The sequence below is a fragment of the Caretta caretta genome, chromosome 9 (genome assembly GCF_965140235.1).
Source record: "Caretta caretta isolate rCarCar2 chromosome 9, rCarCar1.hap1, whole genome shotgun sequence".
NCBI lineage: Eukaryota > Metazoa > Chordata > Testudines > Cheloniidae > Caretta > Caretta caretta.
Window position 1 is genome coordinate 306,379 of NC_134214.1, and position 24,650 is coordinate 331,028.

General features: G+C 42.0%; 1 protein-coding gene across 36 annotated transcripts in view; it reads right to left on the reverse strand.

The window, feature by feature from the left end:
- Nucleotides 1-24,650, reverse strand: part of DLG1 (discs large MAGUK scaffold protein 1) — a 529,193-nt gene that overhangs the window by 118,062 nt on the left and 386,481 nt on the right. For all 36 annotated transcript variants that reach the window (XM_075132009.1, XM_075132007.1, XM_075132006.1 and 33 more), the window contains 2 exons: nucleotides 4,444-4,600; nucleotides 478-580 (listed from right to left, as the gene is read on the reverse strand). In XM_075132009.1, coding sequence (XP_074988110.1) covers nucleotides 478-580; nucleotides 4,444-4,600 — 260 coding nt within the window. The remainder of the gene's footprint in view (nucleotides 1-477; nucleotides 581-4,443; nucleotides 4,601-24,650) is intronic.

Consider the following 24,650-nt stretch of genomic DNA (forward strand, 5'->3'; position numbering starts at 1 on the left):
TATTTCCCGCACCCCTCAGAAATCAAACCTTTGCACTGCTTCTGAGGGGTGCGGGAAATACGTTTGTGTATTGTAATTTAAATGAATTATTACTCAAAGTTCTGTATTAATATGAAGAGTAAGGAATCTATTAGTGAAAAAACATTTTTGAATCTTTTTTAGTTGTCTGTAGTGTTACAATCATTCTTGTTGAACTGGTATTTTGAAATAAATTACCAAAATAATTGAAACTGGGATGATTATATTGTGTTATTCTGACAAAATACGCAGAATTTTAAAATACTGTGCACTGAATTTTTAAATTTTTTGGCACAGAATTCCCTCAGGAGTAATAGATCAATGACAATTACATTTATTTCTCTCCTTCCCTCAAAGCAGGTCTAAGTTTTCTTGTAAAAACTTTGACATCCATAGAAAGTTAATTTTTAAAACCTTTATGCTACACAGATGTAATATGAATAGGAAGAATTCTCTTGCCTTCTGGACGGTATTGTGCAACAATGGTTACGGCTTGGCCTGCATTCTTCAAGGCTGCTGCTGCTTGTTCATGGGTTGCAGCTTTAAGGTCTACACCATTTACCTACAAATAAAATGTAAACATCTATTTATCAGAGTAAACAATAATGCTAATTGAAATTTATCACAGAACATTGTTTTAATATACAAGTGGGTGAAAATTCATATGAAGTAAATAGGGCTGTCAAGTGATTAAAAAAATTAATCACGATTAATTGCACTGTAAAACAATAATAGAATACAATATAATTTAAATATTTTTGGATGTTTTCTACATTTTCAAATATATTGATTTCAGTTACAACAAAGAATACAAAGTGTACAGTGCTCACTTTATATTTATTTTTGATTACAAGTATTTGCACTGTAAAAAAACAAAAGAAATAGTATTTTTCAATGCACCTGAACTTAAAATGTATAAGTTTCAGACTTTTTAATGGATGAAAACTCAGGTTCCATCCACTGGTATAAATTCAAGTTTGCATTATACTTTTTGATACTCTTATTCATTTGTTGTTTACGTAGTTCATAATTTGCACATTCTTAATGGCCATAGGATATCAAGACTACAGTGTAACTTTTGGTGCTGCACATATCCCGTGAAGCTGCCAATGTTCTGCAGAAACAACTTGACCGATTTTCATCTATCCTTATATTTCAAAATAGATAAAAGGCATTAATCTACATTATGAACTAATGACCTCCAAAACTTCAATTTAAACATGAAGTCATTTGACATGCAGTACAAAATACAGTACAACTTTAATAAAGCAGCCAAAGCAGATTTATAAATTATCAGAAAAAAAAAAAGCTTCAAGCTCTATAATCATAGAATATCAGGGTTGGAAGGGACCTCAGGAGGTCATCTAGTCCAACCACCTGCTCAAAAGCAGGACCCATACCCAATTAAATCATCCCAGCCAGGGCTTTGTCAAGCATGACCTTAAAAACTTCTAAGGAAGGAGATTCCACCACCTCCCTAGGTAACGCATTCCAGTGTTTCACCACCCTCCTAGTGAAAAAGTTTTTCCTAATATCCAACCTAAACCTCCCCCACTGCAACTTGAGACCATTACTCCTTGTCCTGTCCTCTTCTACCACTGAGAAAAGTCTAGAACCATCCTCTCTGGAACCACCTCTCAGGTAGTTGAAAGCAGCTATCAAATCCCCCCTCATTCTTCTCTTCTGCAGACTAAACAATACCAGTTCCCTCAGCCTCTCCTCATAAGTCATGTGTTCCAGACCCCTAATCATTTTTGTTGCCCTTCGCTGGACTCTCTCCAATTTATCCACATCCTTCCTGTAGTGTGGGGCCCAATACTGGACACAGTACTCCAGATGAGGCCTCACCAATGTCGAATAGAGGGGGACGACCACGTCCCTCGATCTGCTCGCTATGCCCCTACTTATACATCTGTAGGATGTAGGATCTGTAGGAGCCAGGCGTGTGGACTTCGTGTTTCTAAGCCCGTGCTTGAGCATCCACAGTGTATCGTAAACCTGGGTTTACGACTGTTGGATCCTCACAGCTGTGCTAACATGTCCATACTACACTATGCAGGCCTTCTGCTTGATCTGCATCCAAACTGCAAAATGATGGGGCCTGGACGTGACCCACAGTAGGACTTGGGCTCTGAGCCATCCCACCTAGCAGGGTTCTAGGATCCAGATTATGAGTGCTTGCTGAACAATGTACATTTATACAGGGATAAAACCCCCATGTCATGGCCCTGTGGTTTGGAGGCCCTCCCACATCACAGGGTTCCACAGCACAGGCTACTTAAGTGGTTCAGGACTATTTAGAAAAGCTGGATGAGCACAAGTCCATGGAGCCGGATGTACTGCATCCGAGAGTGCTAAAGGAGTTGGCGGATGTGATTGCAGAGCCACTGGCCATTATCTTTGAAAACTCATGGCGATCGGGGGAAGTCCCGGACGACTGGAAAAAGGTTAATGTAGTGCCCATCTTTAAAAAAGGGAAGAAGGAGGATCCTGGCAACTACAGGCCAGTCAGCCTCACCTCAGTCCCTGGAAAAATCATGGAGCAGGTCCTCAAGGAATCAATTCTGAAGCATTTAGATGAGAGGAAAGTGATCCGGAACAGTCAGCATGGATTCACCAAGGGCAAGTCATACCTGACTAATGTAACTACCTTCTATGACGAGATAACTGGCTCTGTGGATGAAGGGAAAGCAGTGGACGTGTTGTTCCTTGACTTTAGCAAAGCTTTTGACACGGTCTCCCACAGTATTCTTGCCAGCAAGTTAAAGAAGTACGGGCTGGATGAACGGACTATCAGGTGGACAGAAAGTTGGCTAGATTGTCGGGCTCAACGGGCAGTGATCAATGGCTCCAAGTCTAGTTGGCAGCCCGTATTAAGTAGAGTGCCCCAAGGGTTGGTCCTCGAGCCGGTTTTGTTCAATATCTTCATAAATGATCTGGAGGATGGTGTGGATTGCACCCTCAGCAAGTTTGCAGATGACACTAAACTGGAAGGAGTGGCAGATACGCAGGAGGGTAGGGATAGGATACAGAGGGACCTAGACAAATTGGAGGATTGGGCCAAAAGAAATCTGATGAGGTTCAACAAGGACAAGTGCAGAGTCTTGCACTTAGGACGGAAGAATCCCATGCACCGCTACAGACTAGGGACCGAGTGGCTAGGCAGCAGTTCTGCAGAAAAGGACCTAGGGGTTACAGTGTTCGAGAAGCTGGATATGAGTCAACAGTGTGCTGTTGTTGCCAAGAAGGCCAATGGCATTTTGGTCCGTATAAGTACGGGCATTGCCAGCAGATCGAGGGACGTGATCGTTCCCCTCTATTCGACATTGGTGAGGCCTCATCTGGAGTACTGTGTCCAGTTTTGGGCCCCACACTACAAGAAGGATGTGGATAAATTGGAGAGAGTCCAGCAAAGGGCAACAAAAATGATTAGGGGTCTGGAACACATGACTTATGAGGAGAGGCTGAGGGAACTGGGATTATTTATTCTGCAGAAGAGAAGAATGAGGGGGAATTTGATAGCTGCTTTCAACTACCTGAAAGGGGGTTCCAAAGAGGATGGTTCTAGACTGTTCTCAGTGGTAGCAGATGACAGAGCAAGGAGTAATGGTCTTAAGTTGCAGTGGGGGAGGTTTAGGTTGGATATTAGGAAAAACTTTTTCACTAGGAGGGTGGTGGAACACTGGAATGCGTTACCTAGGGAGGTGGTGGAATCTCCTTCCTTAGATATTTTTAAGGTCAGGTTTGACAAAGCCCTGGCTGGGATGATTTAATTGGGGATTGGTCCTGCTTTGAGCAGGGGGTTGGACTAGATGACTTCCTGAGGTCCCTTCCAACCCTGATATTCTATGATTCTATGTCTAACAGAAATTTTTCTACCCCTGGAGCTTGAGCCCCGCAAGCCCAAGTTGTAAGCTGTCTGGGCCAGCTGTAGGTTTTCTATCCCCATGTAGAGATACTGTAGTAACTGCTAAAGATCACACAGGAAGTCTGTGGCAGAGCAGGGAACAATACCCATGCCTCCAACGTCCCAGTTTAGTGCCGTAACCAGTGCACCATCCTTCCTCTCTGTACGCCCACAGGCAGAGCAGACTTGTGTGGCCTGTACACTTACCCATTTTATTTTTATGAATCCAAAAAATTGATTTTCCCCTAATTTTAAACACAGTAATTTTTTTACAAAAACAGGTGGTATCAAGGTTTGTCAGTTGTGGTGTGCATTACACCACCTCCCCACAGAATGTTTGGCTTTTAAATCAGGTCTCTAAATCAGATAACATGAAGCAGAATACTTACTCCTTGTCCCACATTCTCAAAATTAGTCCAACTAGTTCACTAGGTTCCCTTGTAATGAGCCATATAAGCCAACAAAGTAAAACAGACTAAGAGGAGGAAATACATGTTTTTAAATTTAATGAATCCTACCGAAATTATACGATCTCCTTTCCTGAGCTCACCACTCAGATCAGCAGGCCCTCCTGCGAGAATGAAAGAGATGAAAATTCCTTCTCCATCTTCCCCTCCCACAATGTTGAAACCAAGTCCTGTTGATCCACGATGTAGTACAACTTTTCTAGGTTCTCTAAAAGACAGAAAGCAATGATGAGATCCTGGTCATTATTCATGAATCAGTGTCAGAGAATCAGTGTAAGGTTTTCTATTAAAACAACCTTTTTAATAAAATAAAAATGGCTGAAGATTGTCAGATAGCACACTCATTTTAAGGAGCCGTGCACATTTTTTTCTTGAATGCTTACATAAAAATACCCACCTTCTGTTACATGTGTACACTCATATTAGTTTTTACAGTGTATAAATCTGTTGACATTCTATTAACTATTTATTAATATACGATATGCATTCTAAATTTAACACAATCCTACACTTCTACTTGCCACTACACTGAGTCACGGATCAGGGCCCCATTGTGCTAGGCACTATACAAACACAACTCCCTGCCTCAAGGAGTTTATAATCTAAGTATAAGACAAAAACCAGCATGTAGATACAACAAACAGAGAGGGAAGCATACTAGTCATCTTAATAAGCAGAGGGCACTGATGTAATAATTGCAGACTAACAGCCCTATCCCAAGTATAAGCTTAACTGTGGGAAACTGGAACATTTAATACCTTTTTTATCCAGTCATCTATAACAAATGTTAATGGGAAAGGCACAAAAGACTGGGCTATGCCAAACAAAAAGGCCTATTGGTATAACTCAGGGACAGTGTTAATGTAAGGGGGCTATTGCCCCCTTATTAACATTCAGTGGGGTGTTTTAGTTGCTAGCTGTCAGTACTAAAAAGGGGGAAGGGTTGATGGAGAATCAGGACCCTGAGACTGACAGCCCCCAGGAACAATGGGGAGAGGCTAATGCTACAGGTCAGCCTGAATGACAGGGCGGGCAGGCTAATCAGAGAGGAGGCCAGGGAGGTCCTGTCCTCCATGTGAGCTGTAATTGCCTGGGTGAAACAGAGTGGGGCCGAGCTAAGGAGAAAGCAGGGGCCCAAGCTAAGCCAGGGAGCAGAGCTATGCCAGATCCAGAGGGACCAGAAAAGCAGCCCAGAGAGAGCAGACCCTGTCCTGGGAGCAGAGCTGCAGCAACCAGAGCCAGAGGGGCCAGAAAAGCAGCCCAGGAAGCAGCTCAGTGCTGGGAGCAGAGTCACAGAAGCCTACAGAGCAGACCTGTCTTGGGAGCAGAGCTGTAGCAACCAGAGCCAGAGGGGCCAAAGAAGCAGCCCAGGGAGCTGGAGGCAGAGCAGCAGCAGCAGCTGTGTTGAGACAGAGTGGTGGAGCTGGGGCTGGAGCAGTCCGGAGCTGGGTGCGGTGAGCAGCTGGGGAGGGTGAGGGGGACCCTGGGCAGTGGGCCCAGCACAGGCAGACGCCTCAGCCAAGACTCTCTGCAGGCCACGATTGGATTGTAACCCCGCCAGGGCGGGGGCGACACTGGGAAGAAGGGTTCTTACCACTTAGAGCCTGAGAGCGTGAGGCCACCACCAGAGCAAATGTCCTGGGACTTACAAGGAACAGACTGTGAACTGCCCTGACATTCCAGAGACACTGTTTGTGATGTTACCTACCACAGAGCGGGTTGATGTGTTTCCTTTAACCTTTCCCATTTTTCCTTATTCTTTTTAAAATTAATTGTTGATTAAATAACTTGCATTTCCTTTAAATTGTATGTAATGGTCAGTGGGTCAGAGAAGTGCCCAGTGCAGAGAGAGTACCTCAGATCCTATCGCTAGCCCACTTCACCGGGGTGATGCAGAAGCCAGGAAAGTTCCCCACAATAGTGGGACTATTCCCCCGCTTACATTAATATCATGTCTGGTAAATGAGAGGAGTGTGGGACCTGAGATCAATGTACCAAAAGTGGTGTGTTGGACATTAGACATACTGGTGGACTATGAGGGAATGGGCTATTCAACCAATCATTCCCTTTTAGGGTCCTTAAAAAAAAGAGACTTCAGGAGAAGGATCAAATAAGTTAAGCAGTTGGGCTAGAAGATAGGTGAACTGGAAGGTGCAAGCTTTACCATCTCTTGGGACCCCAGGATGCACCTGTCACTGTCACCTTCACCTTCATAGAATATCAAGAATCATAGAATATCAAGGTTGGAAGGGACCTTAGGAGGTCATCTAGTCCAACCCCCTGCTCAAAGCAGGACCAATCCCCAATTAAATCATCCCAGCCAGGGCTTTGTCAAGCCTCACCTTAAAAACTTCTAAGAAAGGAGATTCTACCACCTCCCTAGGTAACGCATTCCAGTGTTTCACCACCCTCCTAATGAAAAAGTTTTTCCTAATATCCAACCTAAACCTCCCCCACTGCAAATTGAGACCATTACTCCTTGTCCTGTCCTCTTCTACCACTGAGAATAGTCTAGAACCATCCTCTCTGGAACCACCTCTCAGGTAGTTGAAAGCAGCTATCAAATCCCCCCCTCATTCTTCTCTTCTGCAGACTAAACAATCCCAGTTCCCTCAGCCTCTCCTCATAAGTCATGTGTTCCAGACCCCTAATCATTTTTGTTGCCCTTCGCTGGACTCTCTCCAATTTATCCACATCCTTCTTGTAGTGTGGGGCCCAAAACTGGACACAGTACTCCAGATGAGGCCTCACCAATGTCGAATAGAGGGGAACGATCACATCCCTCGATCTGCTCGCTATGCCCCTACTTATACATCCCAAAATGCCATTGGCCTTCTTGGCAACAAGGGCACACTGCTGACTCATATCCAGCTTCTCGTCCACTGTCACCCCTAGGTCCTTTTTCACAGAACTGCTGCCTAGCCATTCGGTCTCTAGTCTGTAGCGGTGCATTGGGTTCTTCCATCCTAAGTGCAGGACCCTGCACTTATCCTTATTGAACCTCATCAGATTTCTTTTGGCCCAATCCTCCAATTTGTCTAGGTCCCTCTGTATCCTATCCCTGCCCTCCAGCGTATCTACCACTCCTCCCAGTTTAGTATCATCCGCAAATTTGCTGAGAGTGCAATCCACACCATCCTCCAGATCATTTATGAAGATATTGAACAAAACCGGCCCCAGGACCGACCCCTGGGGCACTCCACTTGACACCGGCTGCCAACTAGACATGGAGCCATTGATCACTACCCATTGAGCCCGACAATCTAGCCAACTTTCTACCCAACTTATAGTGCATTCATCCAGCCCATACTTCTTTAACTTGCTGACAAGAATACAGTGGGAGACCGTGTCAAAAGCTTTGCTAAAGTCAAGAAACAATACATCCACTGCTTTCCCTTCATCCACAGAACCAGTAATCTCGTCATAGAAGGCGATTAGATTAGTCAGGCATGACCTTCCCTTGGTGAATCCATGCTGACTGTTCCTGATCACTTTCCTCTCATGTAAGTGCTTCAGGATTGATTCCTTGAGGACCTGCTCCATGATTTTTCCAGGGACTGAGGTGAGGTTAACTGGCCTGTAGTTGCCAGGATCCTCCTTCTTCCCTTTTTTAAAGATTGGCACTACATCAGCCTTTTTCCAGTCATCCGGGACTTCCCCCGTTTGCCACGAGTTTTCAAAGATAATGGCCAATGGCTCTGCAATCACAGCCGCCTCCAGTGTAGCACCTCCCTACATGCCCCCTTGACATTCCAGACCACATCCCTACCCCTCTGACTCCACCCTGGGGATGTCATGGACGACCACAGCTTCATATACCCTGTGAGAGCCACGGTCGATGCATGTGTAGCTAAAATGGACATGACTATTCCATCCCCTTCATTAAGATCTAGCCCAGTAATTTATTAAGGTTTTAATATATTTGCTTTTAATTTGCAGAATATTTAGAGTAAGTGTTTTTGTTACTCAATAAAACTCTATTGTTTGGATAATAATTCCACTTTATTACTTCCCAGCCTATGCTGCAGACTGGCTGGTGGTATGGAAAGCGCCCACTTACTGCTGTGCCCTGTGACACAACTCACAACCTTCCTGAGCCTCAGAGATGTCCTGACTAGAACAAGCCAGAAAGAAGGTCCTTAACGACATCAACTTCTCCACTGGTTCTGGCTCAATCCCAATCATCACCTGGAATGTGAAATTTAGGTTTCTGCTGTCACCGCTTCTGTCATACATCATTTTCCATCCCCATGTTATTTTTTCTCTTTCCTATTGCTCTTTTCTCTTCTGTGCAGTAAGAGTCTGGCTTAGCTGGCCAAAACTACACATTTTGTAACACTGCTGAGAACCCGTGGCCTGTGAGGTAGCTAAAAGCAATGTCCTAAACAGACTGATTCTGGTACAAATTTGCCACATCTTGGAGTGACTGATAAAAGTATGTGCTGTGTCTGTGTTTCTCCAATAGGGAGGATGCAAGTAAATGTCACCACCAAAGACAGAAGCTGGATTTTGTATTTTTGCTGTTCTTTTCTGTCTCCTTTTGTGTGTGTGTGTCTTGTTTTGCCTTCAAGAAAGCAAGACTGGACTCTAACAGCAGCAGCAGCTCCAACCAACCATCTCAGTTAACCTCTCCTTTTCCCCAAAAAAAACAGTTATTACCATTTTAATGCCATCTAAAAGACTGCCAAATGTGTGTGGGGGGTGGGGGGGAGGGAAAAAGGAACAGTATTAAAATGAAAGTCTGAGTTAATATTTTATATTTCAGATGCCTGAATTGTTTTTCCTTCTTTTTCTGGATCTTTAATAAAAGGTTAAAAAAATGTAATGGTGTTATTTTCATAGGATTAAGCAGGCCAAAGTCTATGTACTTGAAATGAAACCTTTAACTGAGTTTAATTGTTTAGTGCTATACAGTGACATGTCATGTTAACACTTTTGACTCTCTGTGCCCATTTATTCCAACAAAATTAACACAACAGAACAGGTTTCAGAGTAGCAGCCGTCTTAGTCTATATCCGCAAAAAGAAGAGGAGTACTTGTGGCACCTTAGAGACTAACAAACTTATTAGAGTATAAGCTTTCATAGGCTACAGCCCACTTCATCGGATGCATAGAATGGAAGATATAGTAAGAAGATATATTTGTATACTTACAGAGGAGGTGGAAGTTGCCATACAAACTGTAAGAGGCTAATGAATTAAGATGAACTATTACCAGCAGGAGAAAAAAACTTTTGTAGTGATAATCAAGATGGCCCATTTGGACAGTTGACAAGAAGGTGTGAGGCCAAACAGGACAGTCTCTACGCAAAAGAATAAATGGACAGAAATCTGACATCAGGAATCATAACATTCAAAAACTGGTAGGAGAACACTTCAACCTCTCTGGCCACTCAGTAGAAGATTTAAGGGTGGCAATTTTGCAACAGAAAATCTTCAAAAACAGACTCCAATGAGAAACTGCTGAGCTTGATTTAATATCCTAACTAGATACCATTAACTTGAATAGAGACTGGGAGTGGCTGGGTCATTACACATATTGAATCTATTTCCCTATGTTAAGTATCACAGAATCATAGAATATCAGAGTTGGAAGGGACCTCTGGAGGTCATCTAGTCCAACCCCCTGCCCAATCCCCAACTAAATCATCTCAGCCAGGGCTTTGTCAAGCCTGACCTTAAAAACTTCCAAGAAAGGGGATTCCACCACCTCCCTAGGTAACGCATTCCAGTGTTTCACCACCCTCCTAGTAAAAAAGTTTTTCCTAATATCCAACCTAAATCTCCCCCACTGCAACTTGAGACAATTACTCTTTGTCCTGTCATCTGCTATCACTGAGAATAGTCTAGATCCATCCTCTTTGCATCCACCTTTCAGGTAGTTAAAAGCAGCTATCAAATCCCCCCTCATTCTCCTCTTCCACAGACTAAACAATCCCAGTTCCCTCAGCCTCTCCTCATAAGTCATGTGTTCCAGTCCCCTAATCATTTTTGTTGCCCTTTGCTGGACTCTCTCCAATTTTTCCACATCCTTCTTGTAGTGTGGGGCCCAAAACTGGACACAGTACTCCAGATGAGGCCTCACCAATGTCGAATAGAGGGAAACGATCACGTCCCTCAATCTGCTCGCTATGCCCCTACTTATACGGCCCAAAATGCCATTGGCCTTCTTGGCAACAAGGGCACATTGTTGACTCATATCCAGCTTCCCATCCACTGTCACCCCTAGGTCCTTTTCTGCAGAACTGCTGCCTAGCCATTCGGTCCCTTGTCTATAGCGGTGCATTGGGTTCTTCCGTCCTAAGTGCAGGACTCTGCACTTGTCCTTGTTGAACCTCATCTGATTTCTTTTGGCTCAATCCTCTAATTTGTCTACAGCCCTCTGTATCCTATCCCTACTCCTCTCAGTTTACTGTCATCCGCAAACTTGCTGAAGGTGCAATCCACACCATCCTCCAGATCATTTATAAAGATATTGAACAAAACCAGCCCCAGGACCGACCATTGGGGTACTCTGCTAGATACTGGCTGCAAACTAGACATGGAGCCATTGATCGCTACCCGTTGAGTCCGACAATCTAGCCAACTTCCTACCCACCTTGTAGTGCATCTATTCAGCCCATACTTCTTTAACTTGCTGACAAGAATAATGTGGGAGACCGTGTCAAAAGCTTTGCTAAAGTCAAGAAATAACACATCCACTGCTTTCCCTTCATCCACAGAACCAGTTATCTCATCACAGAAGGCAATTAGATTAGTCAGGCATAACTTTCCCTCACTAAATGGGCCATCTTGATTGTCACTACAAAAGTTTTTTTCTCCTGCTGATAATAGCTCATCTTAATTCATTAGCCTCTTACAGTTTGTATGGCAACTTCCACCTTCTCTGTGGGTATTGTGACGAAGTTCCTCCTCTACCTTGGTGGATCTTGCGCTTATTGGAGGATTTGCTTGCCTTGGAGTTTCATGGCAGCCCTCAGCTTGGCCATTTTTCTGAACCCACAGTCCAGGTTGACTCCTCCTGTGTCTGACCAGGAGTTGGGAGGTTTGGGGGGAACCCGGGCATGCCCTCTACTCTGGGTTCCAGCCCTGTGGAATGCAGTTGTCTAGAGTGCCTCCTGGAACAGCTGTGTGACAGCTACAACTCCCTGGGCTGCTTCCCCATGGCCTCCTCCCAACACCTTCTTTATTCTCACCATAGGACCTTCCTCCTGGTGTCTGATAATACTTGTACTCCTCAGTCCTCCAACAGTCCATGTTCTCACTCTCAGCTCCGAGTGCCTCTTGCTCCCCGCTCCTCAGACGCGCACCACAAACTGAAGTGAGCTCCTTTTTAAACCCAGGTGCCCTGATTAGCCTGCCTTAATTGATTCTACCAGCTTCTTGATTGGCTGCAGGTGTTCTAATCAGCCTGTCTGTCTTAATTGTCTCCAGAAGGTTCCTGATTGTTCTGGAACCTTCCCTGTTACCTTACTGAGGGAAAAGGGACCTACTTAACCTGAGGCTAATATATCTGCCTTCTATTACTCTCCTGTAGCCATATGGCCCGACTCTGTCACAGTATATATATCTATATGTTCCTATATGTTCCATTCTATGCATCCTATGTATACATATAATATGTATACATGTAATAATTCTATATATGTATAGAATTATTATATGTATATGTATATACATATAATATGCGTGTATATATATGTATATACATATAATATGTATATACATATACATATGTAACATATAGTATACATATATCTATATGTTACTATATGTTCCATTCTATGCATCCTATGAAGTGGGCTGTGAGAGTGATGGGTCGTCCTTCAGGATAGGTTGTAGATACCCTTCTGGCTCTGTCAATCTGTTTCTCCATAGTGTCCAGGAAGTGGATCTCTTGTGTGGACTGGTCCAGGCTGAGGTTGATGGTGGGATTGGAAACTGGTGGCTGAACTTTGTGACTTTGTCCTCACCCATAACTCCTTCACATTTGGGGACAATGTATATCTTCAAATCAGCGGCACTGCTATGGGTACCCGCATGGCCCCACAGTATGCCAACACTTTTATGGCTGATTGAGAACAACGCTTCCTGAGCTCTCGTCCCCTAATGCCCCTACTCTACATGCACTACACTGATGACATCTTCATCATCTGGACCCATGGAAAAGAAGCCCTTGAGGAATTCCACCATGATTTCAACAATTTCCATCCCACCATCAACCTCAGTCTGGACCAGTCCACACAAGAGATCCTCTTCCTGGACACTATGGTGCTAATAAGATATGGTCACATAAACACCACCCTATACCGGAAACCTACTGACCGCTATTCCTACCTACATGCCTCCAGCTTTCATCCAGACCACACCACACGATCCATTGTCTACAGCCAAGCTCTACGATACAACCGCATTTGCTCCAACCCCTCAGACAGAGACAAACACCTACAAGATCTCTATCAAGCATTCTTACAACTACAATACTCACCTGCGGAAGTGAAGAAACAGACTGACAGAGCCAGAAGAGTACCCAGAAGTCACCTACTATTGGACAGGCCCAACAAAGAAAATAACATAACGCCACTAGCCGTCACCTTCAGCCCCCAACTAAAACCTCTCCAATGCATCATCAAGGATCTACAACCTATCCTGAAGCACGACCCATCACTCTCACAGATCTTGGGAGACAGGCCAGTCCTTGCTTACAGACAGCCCCCCAACCTGAAGCAAATACTCACCAGCAACCACACACCACACAACAGAACCACTAACCCAGGAACCTATCCTTGCCAAAAAGCCCGTTGCCAACTGTGTCCACATATCTATTCAGGGGACACCATCATAGGGCCTAATCACATCAGCCACACTTATCAGAGGCTCGTTCACCTGCACATCTACCAATGTGATATATGCCATCATGTGCCAGCAAAGCCCCTCTGCCATGTACACTGGTCAAACTGGACAGTCTCTACGTAAAAGAATAAATGTACACAAATCAGATGTCAAGAATTATAACATTCAAAAACCAGTTGGAGAACACTTCAATCTCTTTGGTCACTCGATTACAGACCTAAAAGTTGCAATTCTTCAACAAAACTTCAAACAGACTCCAACGAGAGACTGCTGAATTGGAATTAATTTGCAAACTGGATACAATTAACTTAGGCTTGAATAGAGACTGGGAGTGGATGGGTCATTACACAAAGTAAAAACTATTTCCCCTTGTTTATTCCCCCTCCTCCCCCCACTGTTCCTCAGATGTTCTAGTCAACTGCTGGAAATGGCCCACCTTGATTATCACTACAAAAGGTCCTCCTCTCCCCCTGTTAATACCTCACCTTAAGTGATCACTCTCCTTACAGTGTGTATGGTAACACCTATTGTTTCATATTCTCTATGTATATAAATCTCCCCACTGTATTTTCCACTGAATGCATCCGATGAAGTGAGCTGTAGCTCACGAAAGCTTATGCTCAAATAAATTTGTTAGTCTCTGAGGTGCCAGAAGTACTCCTTTTCATTTTATAAACTATGTTGTAAATAGTAAGTACTAATTATATACCTCTCCTGTTTCGCTAAATGTCAACCAATATCCATTTCTTTCTTTTTGCTGAAGATGACTCAGCTGATCTGTTCAGTATTCAGGAAGCGGCATGAAGGACTGTGGGAATTTTTAAAAAATTGTGCAAAAATATGATGGGATGGACATGAGGGGACTGTGGGAATTTGACCCCAATTCTCCCACAATTTCCTGAGAGAAGTGCTTGTGTCCCCCAACACACTGCAAAATATATCCCAGAAGGCAATGTGCTGGACAGTGGTGCAGGGTACACTGAGATGCCTACATAATGCAGCATGCCTTTTGCTGTGAGAATGCTTTGCACTGGCAAAGGCAGCCAAGTATGCACACACTATAGCGAAACTGCAACATCAGCAGCTGAATGCCAGCACAAATACTACTAGTAAAACTTTCTGATGTAGTCATGGTCTTAGTCTTACTGCTGCCAGTGGATACAGTAGCAAGGCGATGAAGAATTTCAGTAGAAGACAAGGAATTTAAAAATAGGTGAGAAACACCTGTCAGGGATGGTCTAGGTATACTTGGTCCAGCTCAGCGCATGGGGCCGGACTAGATGACCTCTGGAAGTCCCTTCCATCCCTGCAGTTCTATGATAGTATGAATTTTCTAATATTTAAGTAGAAAAATTCTGCACTACATTCAAATGATCACTAGAGTGCACTAAATAACTAGTCTCTAAACATTTCTGTGTTTGAAGAGTTCCATTGAAATGATGAGCCAAAAACAAGCTGTATTTTTCTATGTTGAGGTTCTTGTCTCCTGTTTTTCAGTATCTTTCCAGGATTCTCGATCTGTAAAATACATACTTTCTCCTTGCCTAGACCCCTGTACCGACTCATTGTTGAGCCACCAGACTCCTCTCCACCACTCACCTTCAATCAGATTCCTGCCTCTGTAGAGAACTCTCTTGTTGGGATTACAAAGGCATACTGAGAAGGTACCACAAAGTTGAATGTGGCTCTGTATGCAGCACCTACTTGTGTTTCACTTATCTAAATCCCTCTCTGTAGGAGCTCCATATGACTTTGTGAATCCTTGATTTTTGGCCTAGGCAAAATGCTGGAGTAAGATTCTTAAAAAAGTTTGTCTTCTCATTAAGCAAACCCAAGTAAGAAAGAAAACTTTATTTTTTCCTAGCTTTTAGTGGTGAAGAGAAGAAAGTAGGTTTTCAGTATGATTCTATTTTAGGGATTTATAAAGGCAACCATTACTTTGGACTTTAAGTGCTGGTTCACTAGGAGGACAAATGTATAGAGAAACATGGACAAATATCAAACATGATCTGCAGGTATGGTATGGTATCAAAAGAGGGGTGGTAGTGTTAAGCCTGCTACCTACAATTCGGGACTGTTTGATAAATCAGAAATCCACAAAGGTTTGCTATTGTCAATTTTGCTCTTTGTATAAGAAGTTCTGAACCTGAGTGTATGTAGGTACTTTAGAGAGAAATGGAAGGACTGGCTACAGGCCATATACATTTTTATTATCCATAGCATACGTGTATGTAGAATACAATATCAAAAGCTACAAACTACTCCCTACAGCAACATACTTCACAATACAGGACTGATTCAGAGCCATATAGAAAAGCCTCCTTTATATGCCAACCAGTTAACAAGATTTTACAACTGTCAAAAGTTAATCAGCTAACTGTTTCATACTGACATCACTGAACACTACTGTATGCCTTTACCTACACATTACTCCTACTTTTCATTCCTGCTTCTTCATACATTTAAGGACAGCAATAATGGCATTTATCTTTGAACCAGACTAGATGGAGGCTTGTTCAACATCGCAAGGTTTAGAGCGAAAATCAAGGTGAAAGAGCTGGTTCTGAGTGTTTTCCTGTTTGTGGGTGATGTGGCCTTAGTTGCCCATAGCTAATCTTCCCTGCAAAATCTCTTGCATGATGCAGAAAATCTACCCAAGAGTTTTGGGTTGAGAATTAGTTTCAAGAAGACTGTGATCATGTACCAAGGGGCGGAAGAACCAGTCTCTGACGTCACTCTGGAGAGTAAATCTCTTGGTGTCATCGACAGCTTTGGCTACTTGGGTTCTACGATTAGCAGGAATCTTGACCTTCAGACTAAACCGACTAACAGAATCGGAAAAGCAGCTTAAGAATTTTGGGCTATTACAGAGATGTGCATGGAATAACAGCAAAATATCGACTAAGGCGAAGATGTGAATCTACGAGACTTTTGTGCTGTCATCCCTGCTTTATGGTTCAGAAACATGGACTACATATGCTAGGCACATCAGGAGACTGAATAGCTTCCACATAAGATTCATAGATACTAAGGTCAGAAGGGACCATTATGATCATCTAGTCTGACCTCCTGCACAACGCAGGCCACAGAATTTCACCCACCCACTCATGCGAAAAACCTCTCACCTATGTCTGAGCTATTGAAGTCCTCAAATCATGGTTTAAAAACTTCAAGGAGCAGAGAATCCTCCAGCAAGTGACCCGTGCCCCATGCTACAGAGGAAGGCGAAAAACCTCCAGGTCCTCTTCCAATCTGCCCTGGAGGAAAATTCCTTCCCGACCCCAAATATGGCGATCAGCTAAACACTGAGCATATGGGCAAGTTTCACCAGCCAGATACTACAGAAAATGCCCGAGTAAGAGTCTGAAAATAAAGTGGAAAGACAAAATACCAAACACAGAGGTGCTGGAGTGCGCAGGACGAACAATTAGAAACCACTATCAAGAAGAGCAGGTTGTAATGGCTCAGTCATATCAGCAGAATGGGAGGAGACCATATGCTCAAGAATATTTTGTACAGTGAAATTCGAGACGGTTCTAGAAAATGGGGTTGCCCTTTATTGTACCACCACAAAATGTGCAAAAATGATATGAAGTCATTCAGTGTCAATACAGAAAGCTGAGAGGAGCGCGCAGAATCCTGTCCAATTTGGAGGGAATATCTGGCACTGGGTGTAGCTCAACATGAAGTGGCTTTAATCCAGAGGACTGGAGCAAAGCAAGAAAGAAGAAAGCAGCGTGCTGTAATCTTGGACTATAACTCAGACAACATATAGATCTGTGAAATTTTTAACAAGCTGTGTTGCTCTTGAATTGGGCTCGTCAGCCATAAGCGGATTCATCAGGCACCTGATTAGACCTCTTACATGTATATCATGGTCCAGTTTGGATCAATGGTTGCCAATGACCCTCCTACTTTTAAATAAATATATGTTTTCATTTTCAAAGTATGATCTGATGTAACAATTTTAAGTGAAAAAAACTGAAATAAATATCCCTTAAGTTTTTTTCTTGGGGACATTATTTCATACATCAAAAAACAAAACAAAACAAAAAAAAACCCAGAGGGTGAAATGCTGGCCCTACTGAAGTCAAGAAGAGTTTTACCTTTGACTTCAATTGGATCAGTATTTTACCCAATGCATTCTATTTCAGCATGGCACCATTTACTAAATCTCTTATGAGATACATCAACAATTTAAAACAATTTTAATTTAAACAATGGCTATTACAGATGTATACTTCAGTTTTTCCCTTTGCAAATATTTGAATATATTTGTTTGGGAGTGTCATAAATATAAAGGGAAGGGTAAACCCCTTTAAAATCCCTCCTGGCCAGAGAAAAAAATCCTCTCACCTGTAAAGGGTTAAGAAGCTAAAGGTAACCTCACTGGCACCTGACCAAAATGACCAATGAGGAGACAAGATACTTTCAAAAGCTGGGAGGAGGGAGAGAAACAAAGGGTCTGTGGGTCTGTCTATATGCTGTTTCTGCCGGGGATAGACCAGGAATGGAGTCTTAGACTTTTAGTAAGTAATCTGGCTAGGTACGTGTTAGATTATGATTTCTTTAAATGGCTGAGAAAAGAACTGTGCTGAATAGAATAACTATTTCTGTCTGTGTATCTTTTTTGTAACTTAAGTTTTTGCCTAGAGGGATTCTCTATGTTTTGAATCTAATTACCCTGTAAGGTATCTACCATCCTGATTTTACAGAGGTGATTTCTTTCCTTCTATTTACTTCTATTTCTATTAAAAATCTTCTGGTAAGAAAACTGAATGCTTTTTCATTGTTCTCAGATCCAAGGGTTTGGGTCTGTGGTCACCTATGCAAATTGGTGAGGCTTTTTATCCAACATTTCCCAGGAAAGGGGGGTGCAAGTGTTGGGAGGACTGTTCATTGTTCTTAAGATCCAAGGGTCTGGGTCTGTAGTCACCTAGGCAAACTGGTGAGGCTTTTTACCAAACCTTGTCCAGGAAGTGGGGTGCAAGGTTTTGGGAAGTATTTTGGGGGGAAAGACGTTTCCAAACAGCTCTTCCCCAGTAACCAGTATTTGTTTGGTCCACCCAAGGACAAAGGGTGGAATATTTTGTACCTTGGGGAAGTTTTGACCTAAGCTGGTAAAGATAAGCTTAGGAGGTTTTTCATGCAGGTCCCCACATCTGTACCCTAGCGTTCAGAGTGGGAAAGGAACCTTGACAGGGAGTAATGATATATCTATAAGAAGATAAAAATTTATGCGATTTACAAGCTGCAGACTCATCAAAATATAGTGGTAGCTATATAGTATAGTCAAATCTAATTTTTAGGCAATTTCATGACATAAAAAGGTTATACACTGAGCACAACTAGTAATAGCTACTATTGTGCTTGTGCTCAGTCTCATAGAGGCCCAATTTAAGAGCTGCACATGGATGTGTTCCAAGCATTTTTCAAGGGTGGAACAAATCTTTTGTTTATCTGTACAATCAGATCATGCAGCTTTTCATATATTTCAGGCAACTGAAACGGCAGAAGCTATAGTAAAATTCTTATTCAACTTCGTAAGTTGAGAATTTTTCAGTAAATAGAACGAGAGCTCAATATTCACTTTTAAATGGCCCTTTTAGAAAAAGAAAAATTACAGGTTTCAGAGTAGCAGCCGTGTTAGTCTGTATCCGCAAAAAGAACAGGAGTACTTGTGGCACCTTAGAGACTAACAAACTTATTAGAGCATAAGCTTTCGTGGGCTACAGCCCACTTCATCGGATGCACAGAATGGAACATATAGTAAGAACATATATATATATATACACATACAGAGAAGGTGGAAGTTGCCATACAAACTGTAAGAGGCTAATGAATTAAGATGAGCTATTATCAGTAGGAGAAAAAGACTTTCGTAGTGATAATCAAGGTGGCCCATTTAGACAGTTGACAAGAAGGTGTGAGGATACTTAACATAGGGAAATAGATTCAATATGTGTAATGACCCATGTTATTTTAATTATAATAATTACAATATTGAATCTATTTCCCTATGTTAAGTATCCTCACACCTTCTTGTCAACTGTCTAAATGGGCCATCTTGATTATCACTACAAAAGTTTTTTTCTCCTGCTAATAATAGCTCATCTTAATTCATTCGCCTCTCACAGTTTGTATGGCAACTTCCACCTTCTCTGTACGTGTGCGTATATATATCTATATCTATATATATATATATCTTCTTACCATATGTTCCATTCTATGCATCTGATGAAGTGGGCTGTAGCCCACGAAAGCTTATGCTCTAATAAGTTTGTTAGTCTCTAAGGTGCCACAAGTACTCCTGTTCTTATTGTAGAAAAATTAAAGTTTTCATAGAATCATAGAATATCAGGGTTGGAAGGGACCTCAGGAGGTCATCTAGTCCAAATCCTTGATCAAAACAGGACCAACCCCAACTAAATCATCCCAGCCAGGGTTTTGTCAAGCCTGACCTTAAAAACTTCAAAGGAAGGAGATTCCACCACCTCCCTAGGTAATCCATTCCAGTACTTCACCACCCTCCTAGTGAAAATTTTTTTTCCTGACATCCAACCTAAACCTCCCCACTGCAACTTGAGACCATTAGTCCTTGTCTGTCACCCGCTACCACTGAGAACAGTCTAGAACCATCCTCTTTGGAACCCCCTTTCAGGTAGTTGAAAGCAGCTCTCAAATTCCCCCTCATTCTTCTCTTCTGCAGAATAAATAATCCCAGTCCCCACAGCCTCTCCTCATAAGTCATGTGTTCCAGTCCCCTAATCATTTTTGTTGCCCTTCGCTGGACTCTCTCCAATTTATCCACATCCTTCTTGTAGTGTGGGGCTCAAAACTGGACACAGTACTCCAGATGAGGCCTCACCAATGTCGAATAGAGGGGAACGATCACGTCCCTCGATCTGCTGGCAATGCCCGTACTTATACGGCCCAAAACGCCATTGGCCTTCTTGGCAACAAGGGCACACTGTTGACTCATATCCAGCTTCTCGTCCACTGTAACCCCTAGGTCCTTTTCTGCAGAACTGCTGCCTAGCCACTCGTTCCCTAGTCTGTAGCAGTGCATGGGATTCTTCCATTCTAAGTGCAGGACTCTGCACTTGTCCTTGTTGAACCTCATCAGATTTCTTTTGGCCCAATCCTCTAATTTGTCTACAGCCCTCTGTATCCTATCCCTACCCTCCAGCGTATCTGCCACTCCTTCCAGTTTAGTGTCATCTGCAAACTTGCTGAGGGTGCAATCCACACCATCCTCCAGATCATTTATGAAGATACTGAACAAAACCGGCCCCAGGACCGACCCTTGGGGCACTCCACTTGATACCGGCTGCCAACTAGACATGGAGCCATTGATCACTACCCGTTGAGCCCGACAATCTAGCCAGCTTTCTACCCACCTTATAGTGCATTCATCCAGTCCATACTTCCTTAACTTGCTGACAAGAATACTGTGGGAGACCGTGTCAAAAGCTTTGCTAAAGTCAAGAAACAATACATCCGCTGCTTTCCCTTCATCCACAGAACCAGTAATCTCCGCATAGAAGGTAGTTAGGTTAGTCAGGCATGACTTGCCCTTGGTGAATCCATGCTAACTGTTCCTGATCACTTTTCTCTCCTCAAAGTGCTTCAGAATTAATTCCTCCTCCTTCCCTTTTTCAAAGATGGGCACTACATTAGCCTTTTTCCAGTCATCCAGGACCAACCCTGATCGCCATGAGTTTTCAAAGATAACGGCCAATGGCTCTGCAATCACATCTGCCAACTCCTTTAGCACCCTACTCTTTCACTCCTTTATATACATACATGCCTCAGAAAAGTGGTAGCTTATAATGATCTGGACATATAGAAACCAGTTTTCAATGTGCACACAATCACAGGGACAGACGTGGTGGGTGTGTGTGTATAAATTGGAATATGTGTGCAAATGGCCAAATAGCTGCATAAGTGTACATCAGTGCATGCAATTCCCCACATAGCATGCACAAAGTTAAACTGTTTACATGAATATTAGATATGCAATTGTGTGGGCAACTGCATGAAAAAGTTATGCTACTGTGCCAAGTTTTTTATGTAATATTATTTATAAGACCTAAGAATACTACCACTGAAAGATTAGTAGGAAAATATTTTCCTCTTTTTTTTCCAGTTTACTTTGTGCATTTGACAGCGTATATTTTAAAGCCAGAAGGGACCATTAGACCATCTAGTCTGACCACCTATAACAAAGGCCATAGAATTTCACCCAGTTCTCTCTGTCTTGAATCCAATAACTTGTGTTTGACTAAAACATATCTTCTAGAAAGGTCCAATCCAAGTCTTTGATTTGAATACTTCAAGTGATGGAAAATCCACTGCTTCCTTGGGTAATTTGTTTCAATGGTTAACCACCCTCACTGTTAAAAAACTGTGTCTAGTTTCTAATTTGAATTTGTCTGGCTTCAGCTTCCTGCCATTGGTTCTTGTTATACCTTTTTCCACTAGAGTAAAGAGTGAGTGAGTTAGATGAGAAATGAGGATTTTTGAAGCTGAATCCAGCAACCACCTCAACCAGCCCTGGTTTGTTTTTGGCAGCTTTCTTAGCATGGACATATTATTAGAATGGAAGTCTAATGAATTCCAAAGCTTGTGTATGAAGGAACACTTCTACAGAGCTGGGAATCACAAGATTGCCAGTAACAGACAAACTGAATATACAACCAGACCACCCCAAGCAGCTTGCCAAAGATGGATCTGGATGATATTCAATTTGCAAGGAGGTCACACACCATTTTGATGATGATCAGAATTCAGCATTTTGTCCTTGTGAAGACACTTATACACTAATCAAACCATTTCTCAATCTTGTTATAAATTTAATGGATTGAGCTCCTGAAGTTTCCCACTATGCATCATTTTCTCCAGCCCACAAATCATTTTTGTGGCTCTTCTCAGCACTCTCCAATTTTTAAACATCCTTTAAAATGTGGACATGGAATTCCAGAATCATCCTTATCAACACAATATCCAAAGGTAAAATCACCTCCCCCTAACTCCTCTGTTTATACATCCATAAATCACATTAACCCGTTTTGCCACCATATCACACTGGGAACTCATAAGACCCCTAAATCCTTTTCAGAGTCACTGTTTTCCAGGATACAGTCCCTCAATCTGTAGTATGGTCTACATTCTTTGTTCCTATATGCATTTGGCTGTATTAAAGTGCACTTTGTTTGAATGGACCCATCTCACCAAAGTATCCAGATCACGCTGAATGACTGCCCTATTCTCATCGGTATTTACCACTTTGCGTCACGTGCAAAATTTTATCAGCACTGATTTTATATTTAATTCCAGATCATTGATGAAAATATCGAATAGTGTCAAGCCTAGAACCACGCCCTGAAAAACCTGTTGTATTAATTTCCAAATTATTACAACAAACCTCAATAGAAACCCCTTCATTTGATGATGATTCCCCACTGACAACTAATTTTTGAGATTTTCCAGTCAGTTCGTAATCTGTTTAACATTTGCTACACTTATGCTGTATAGTGCTAGTCTAGCACTTTAGGTGTAGTCAGTTTCACTGCTTTTAGTGTTGTTTCATTTAGCAACAGGGGAGAGAACAACATTTAAAATAGGAAAATGTGACTGTAAAAATTATAACTGAGGTATCTGAAACGACTTAACTCATTTTCGGAAACTGCTAGATGTCAAGTGGATTGTGCCTGTTTCTTTAAAAAGTTTGGAACTAGAGTAACTAAAGGTGGTTAAACTGCCCAGAAATGGTATGAAAATTATGAGTATTTTTATTATTAAATCAGTTATGAGTAGATATATGTAATTCATATGCAGGCAGGGAAATGTATATATACCACTCTGGTTTAAACTAATAGAACAAATCTGTGTGTAAATGTCTATAATCTGTTGCAGTAGAAAGGGAACTTTTTCCCTTTAACAAAAAGAGGTCAAAGTCCAGTTAAAAGGTCTCTAATGGAAATCTGCCGTAAAGAAGTAAAACAAAAAATATTTCTGAATTCTGCAACTTGGAAGGGAATAAACTTAAATTTTTTAGTAAGTGTCCCTCATTTATTTTTTAAAATTTCAAGAAATAAACAAATCATTTTGTAAATCAATGTGTAAAAACTGCACCTAACCTAAGACCACGTATACTGAGTCTCACTTTAGAGTAATTTTTGTATGAGGAAATTACTAATCCCTAAGATCAAGGACTTGTACAGTCCGCAATGAATGATCCGTAATTATATATTTATTTATTTCAATTTTTAAAACTGCAGATAGACCTATCTAAGGCTCTAGGTGGCCTTACACACATTAATATAATTTAAGTATCAGCAGCATTAAATGATTAATTCAGCAGAAGCTCAGCCAGCCATCTACAAAAGTTCCTCCCAATGTCTTCATTATTGAGGAAGCACACCTTAAACACACCTTCTCCAAAAACCCTACTACAAAGATGTTTTTTGCAGTGTGCCTGGAAGGTCACCAAATTCAGGCTATTTGCAAACAAGGAGGAAGCAAGTTCACTTCTTTTTAAGAACATAAGAGCGGCCATATTGGGTCAAACTAAAGGTCAATCTAGCCCAGTATCCTGAGACAGTCAGGATTTACTAGTCCTGCCACCTGAAACAAATCTGCTGCCTGAGCTTTTGCAGCTTCTATGTTGGAGAAAAATAACTTTTTCTTTGCCTTCTGTACAGCCACAACATAAAAGTTAAAAATATTTATGGTGCAGCTGTTCAGCCTCTGCATGACATTTCCACCACTAGTGTACCAGCCCTCTTCCCTCTTGCCTCATTTGTTGTATATCATCTGTACAGCAGGATGACCTGAGAAAATGATGTTGGCAAAGAGGGCATCTACAGGCCACTTCTTCAAAGCTGCAAGATAGAAAAGTACAATAATTTTCTACCAAACTACTGAGGGACTGGACTGTTAGGGGCTCTCACAACAAATTTTTTGATGGCCTCAGAGTGCGGCCACCAACTCTTGATGGTGGCTGCTATGAGAATTTTTCCTAAAATACTTAATTAACTTTAGGAAAAACAAATAAATATGCACAGGCCCAAATCATACTGGTTGCTTTATTAGGCTTTTTTTCCCCCATAATAAAAATAATGTACAGTTGTTTCTATTCTTTAGTGGACCTAAACAGAATAGAAACACAAATAAGGTGCTTTGCATGTTCTTGTCTTTTGTTGTTGTTGTTTCTTTTGCTTTTTTGGTTGCAGTTTTTTTAATACTTGCTAGCTAGTAAGTCTGCTGCTTTGAAAAGTGATATTTGAATGTTTGTTAATATCAGTTTTTGCAGCAGCAGACTTGCTAGCTAGCTGGGAGGCAGTGAAAAGTGATTTAACAAACATACAAATATCACTTTTCACAGTAGACTTACTCAGCCCT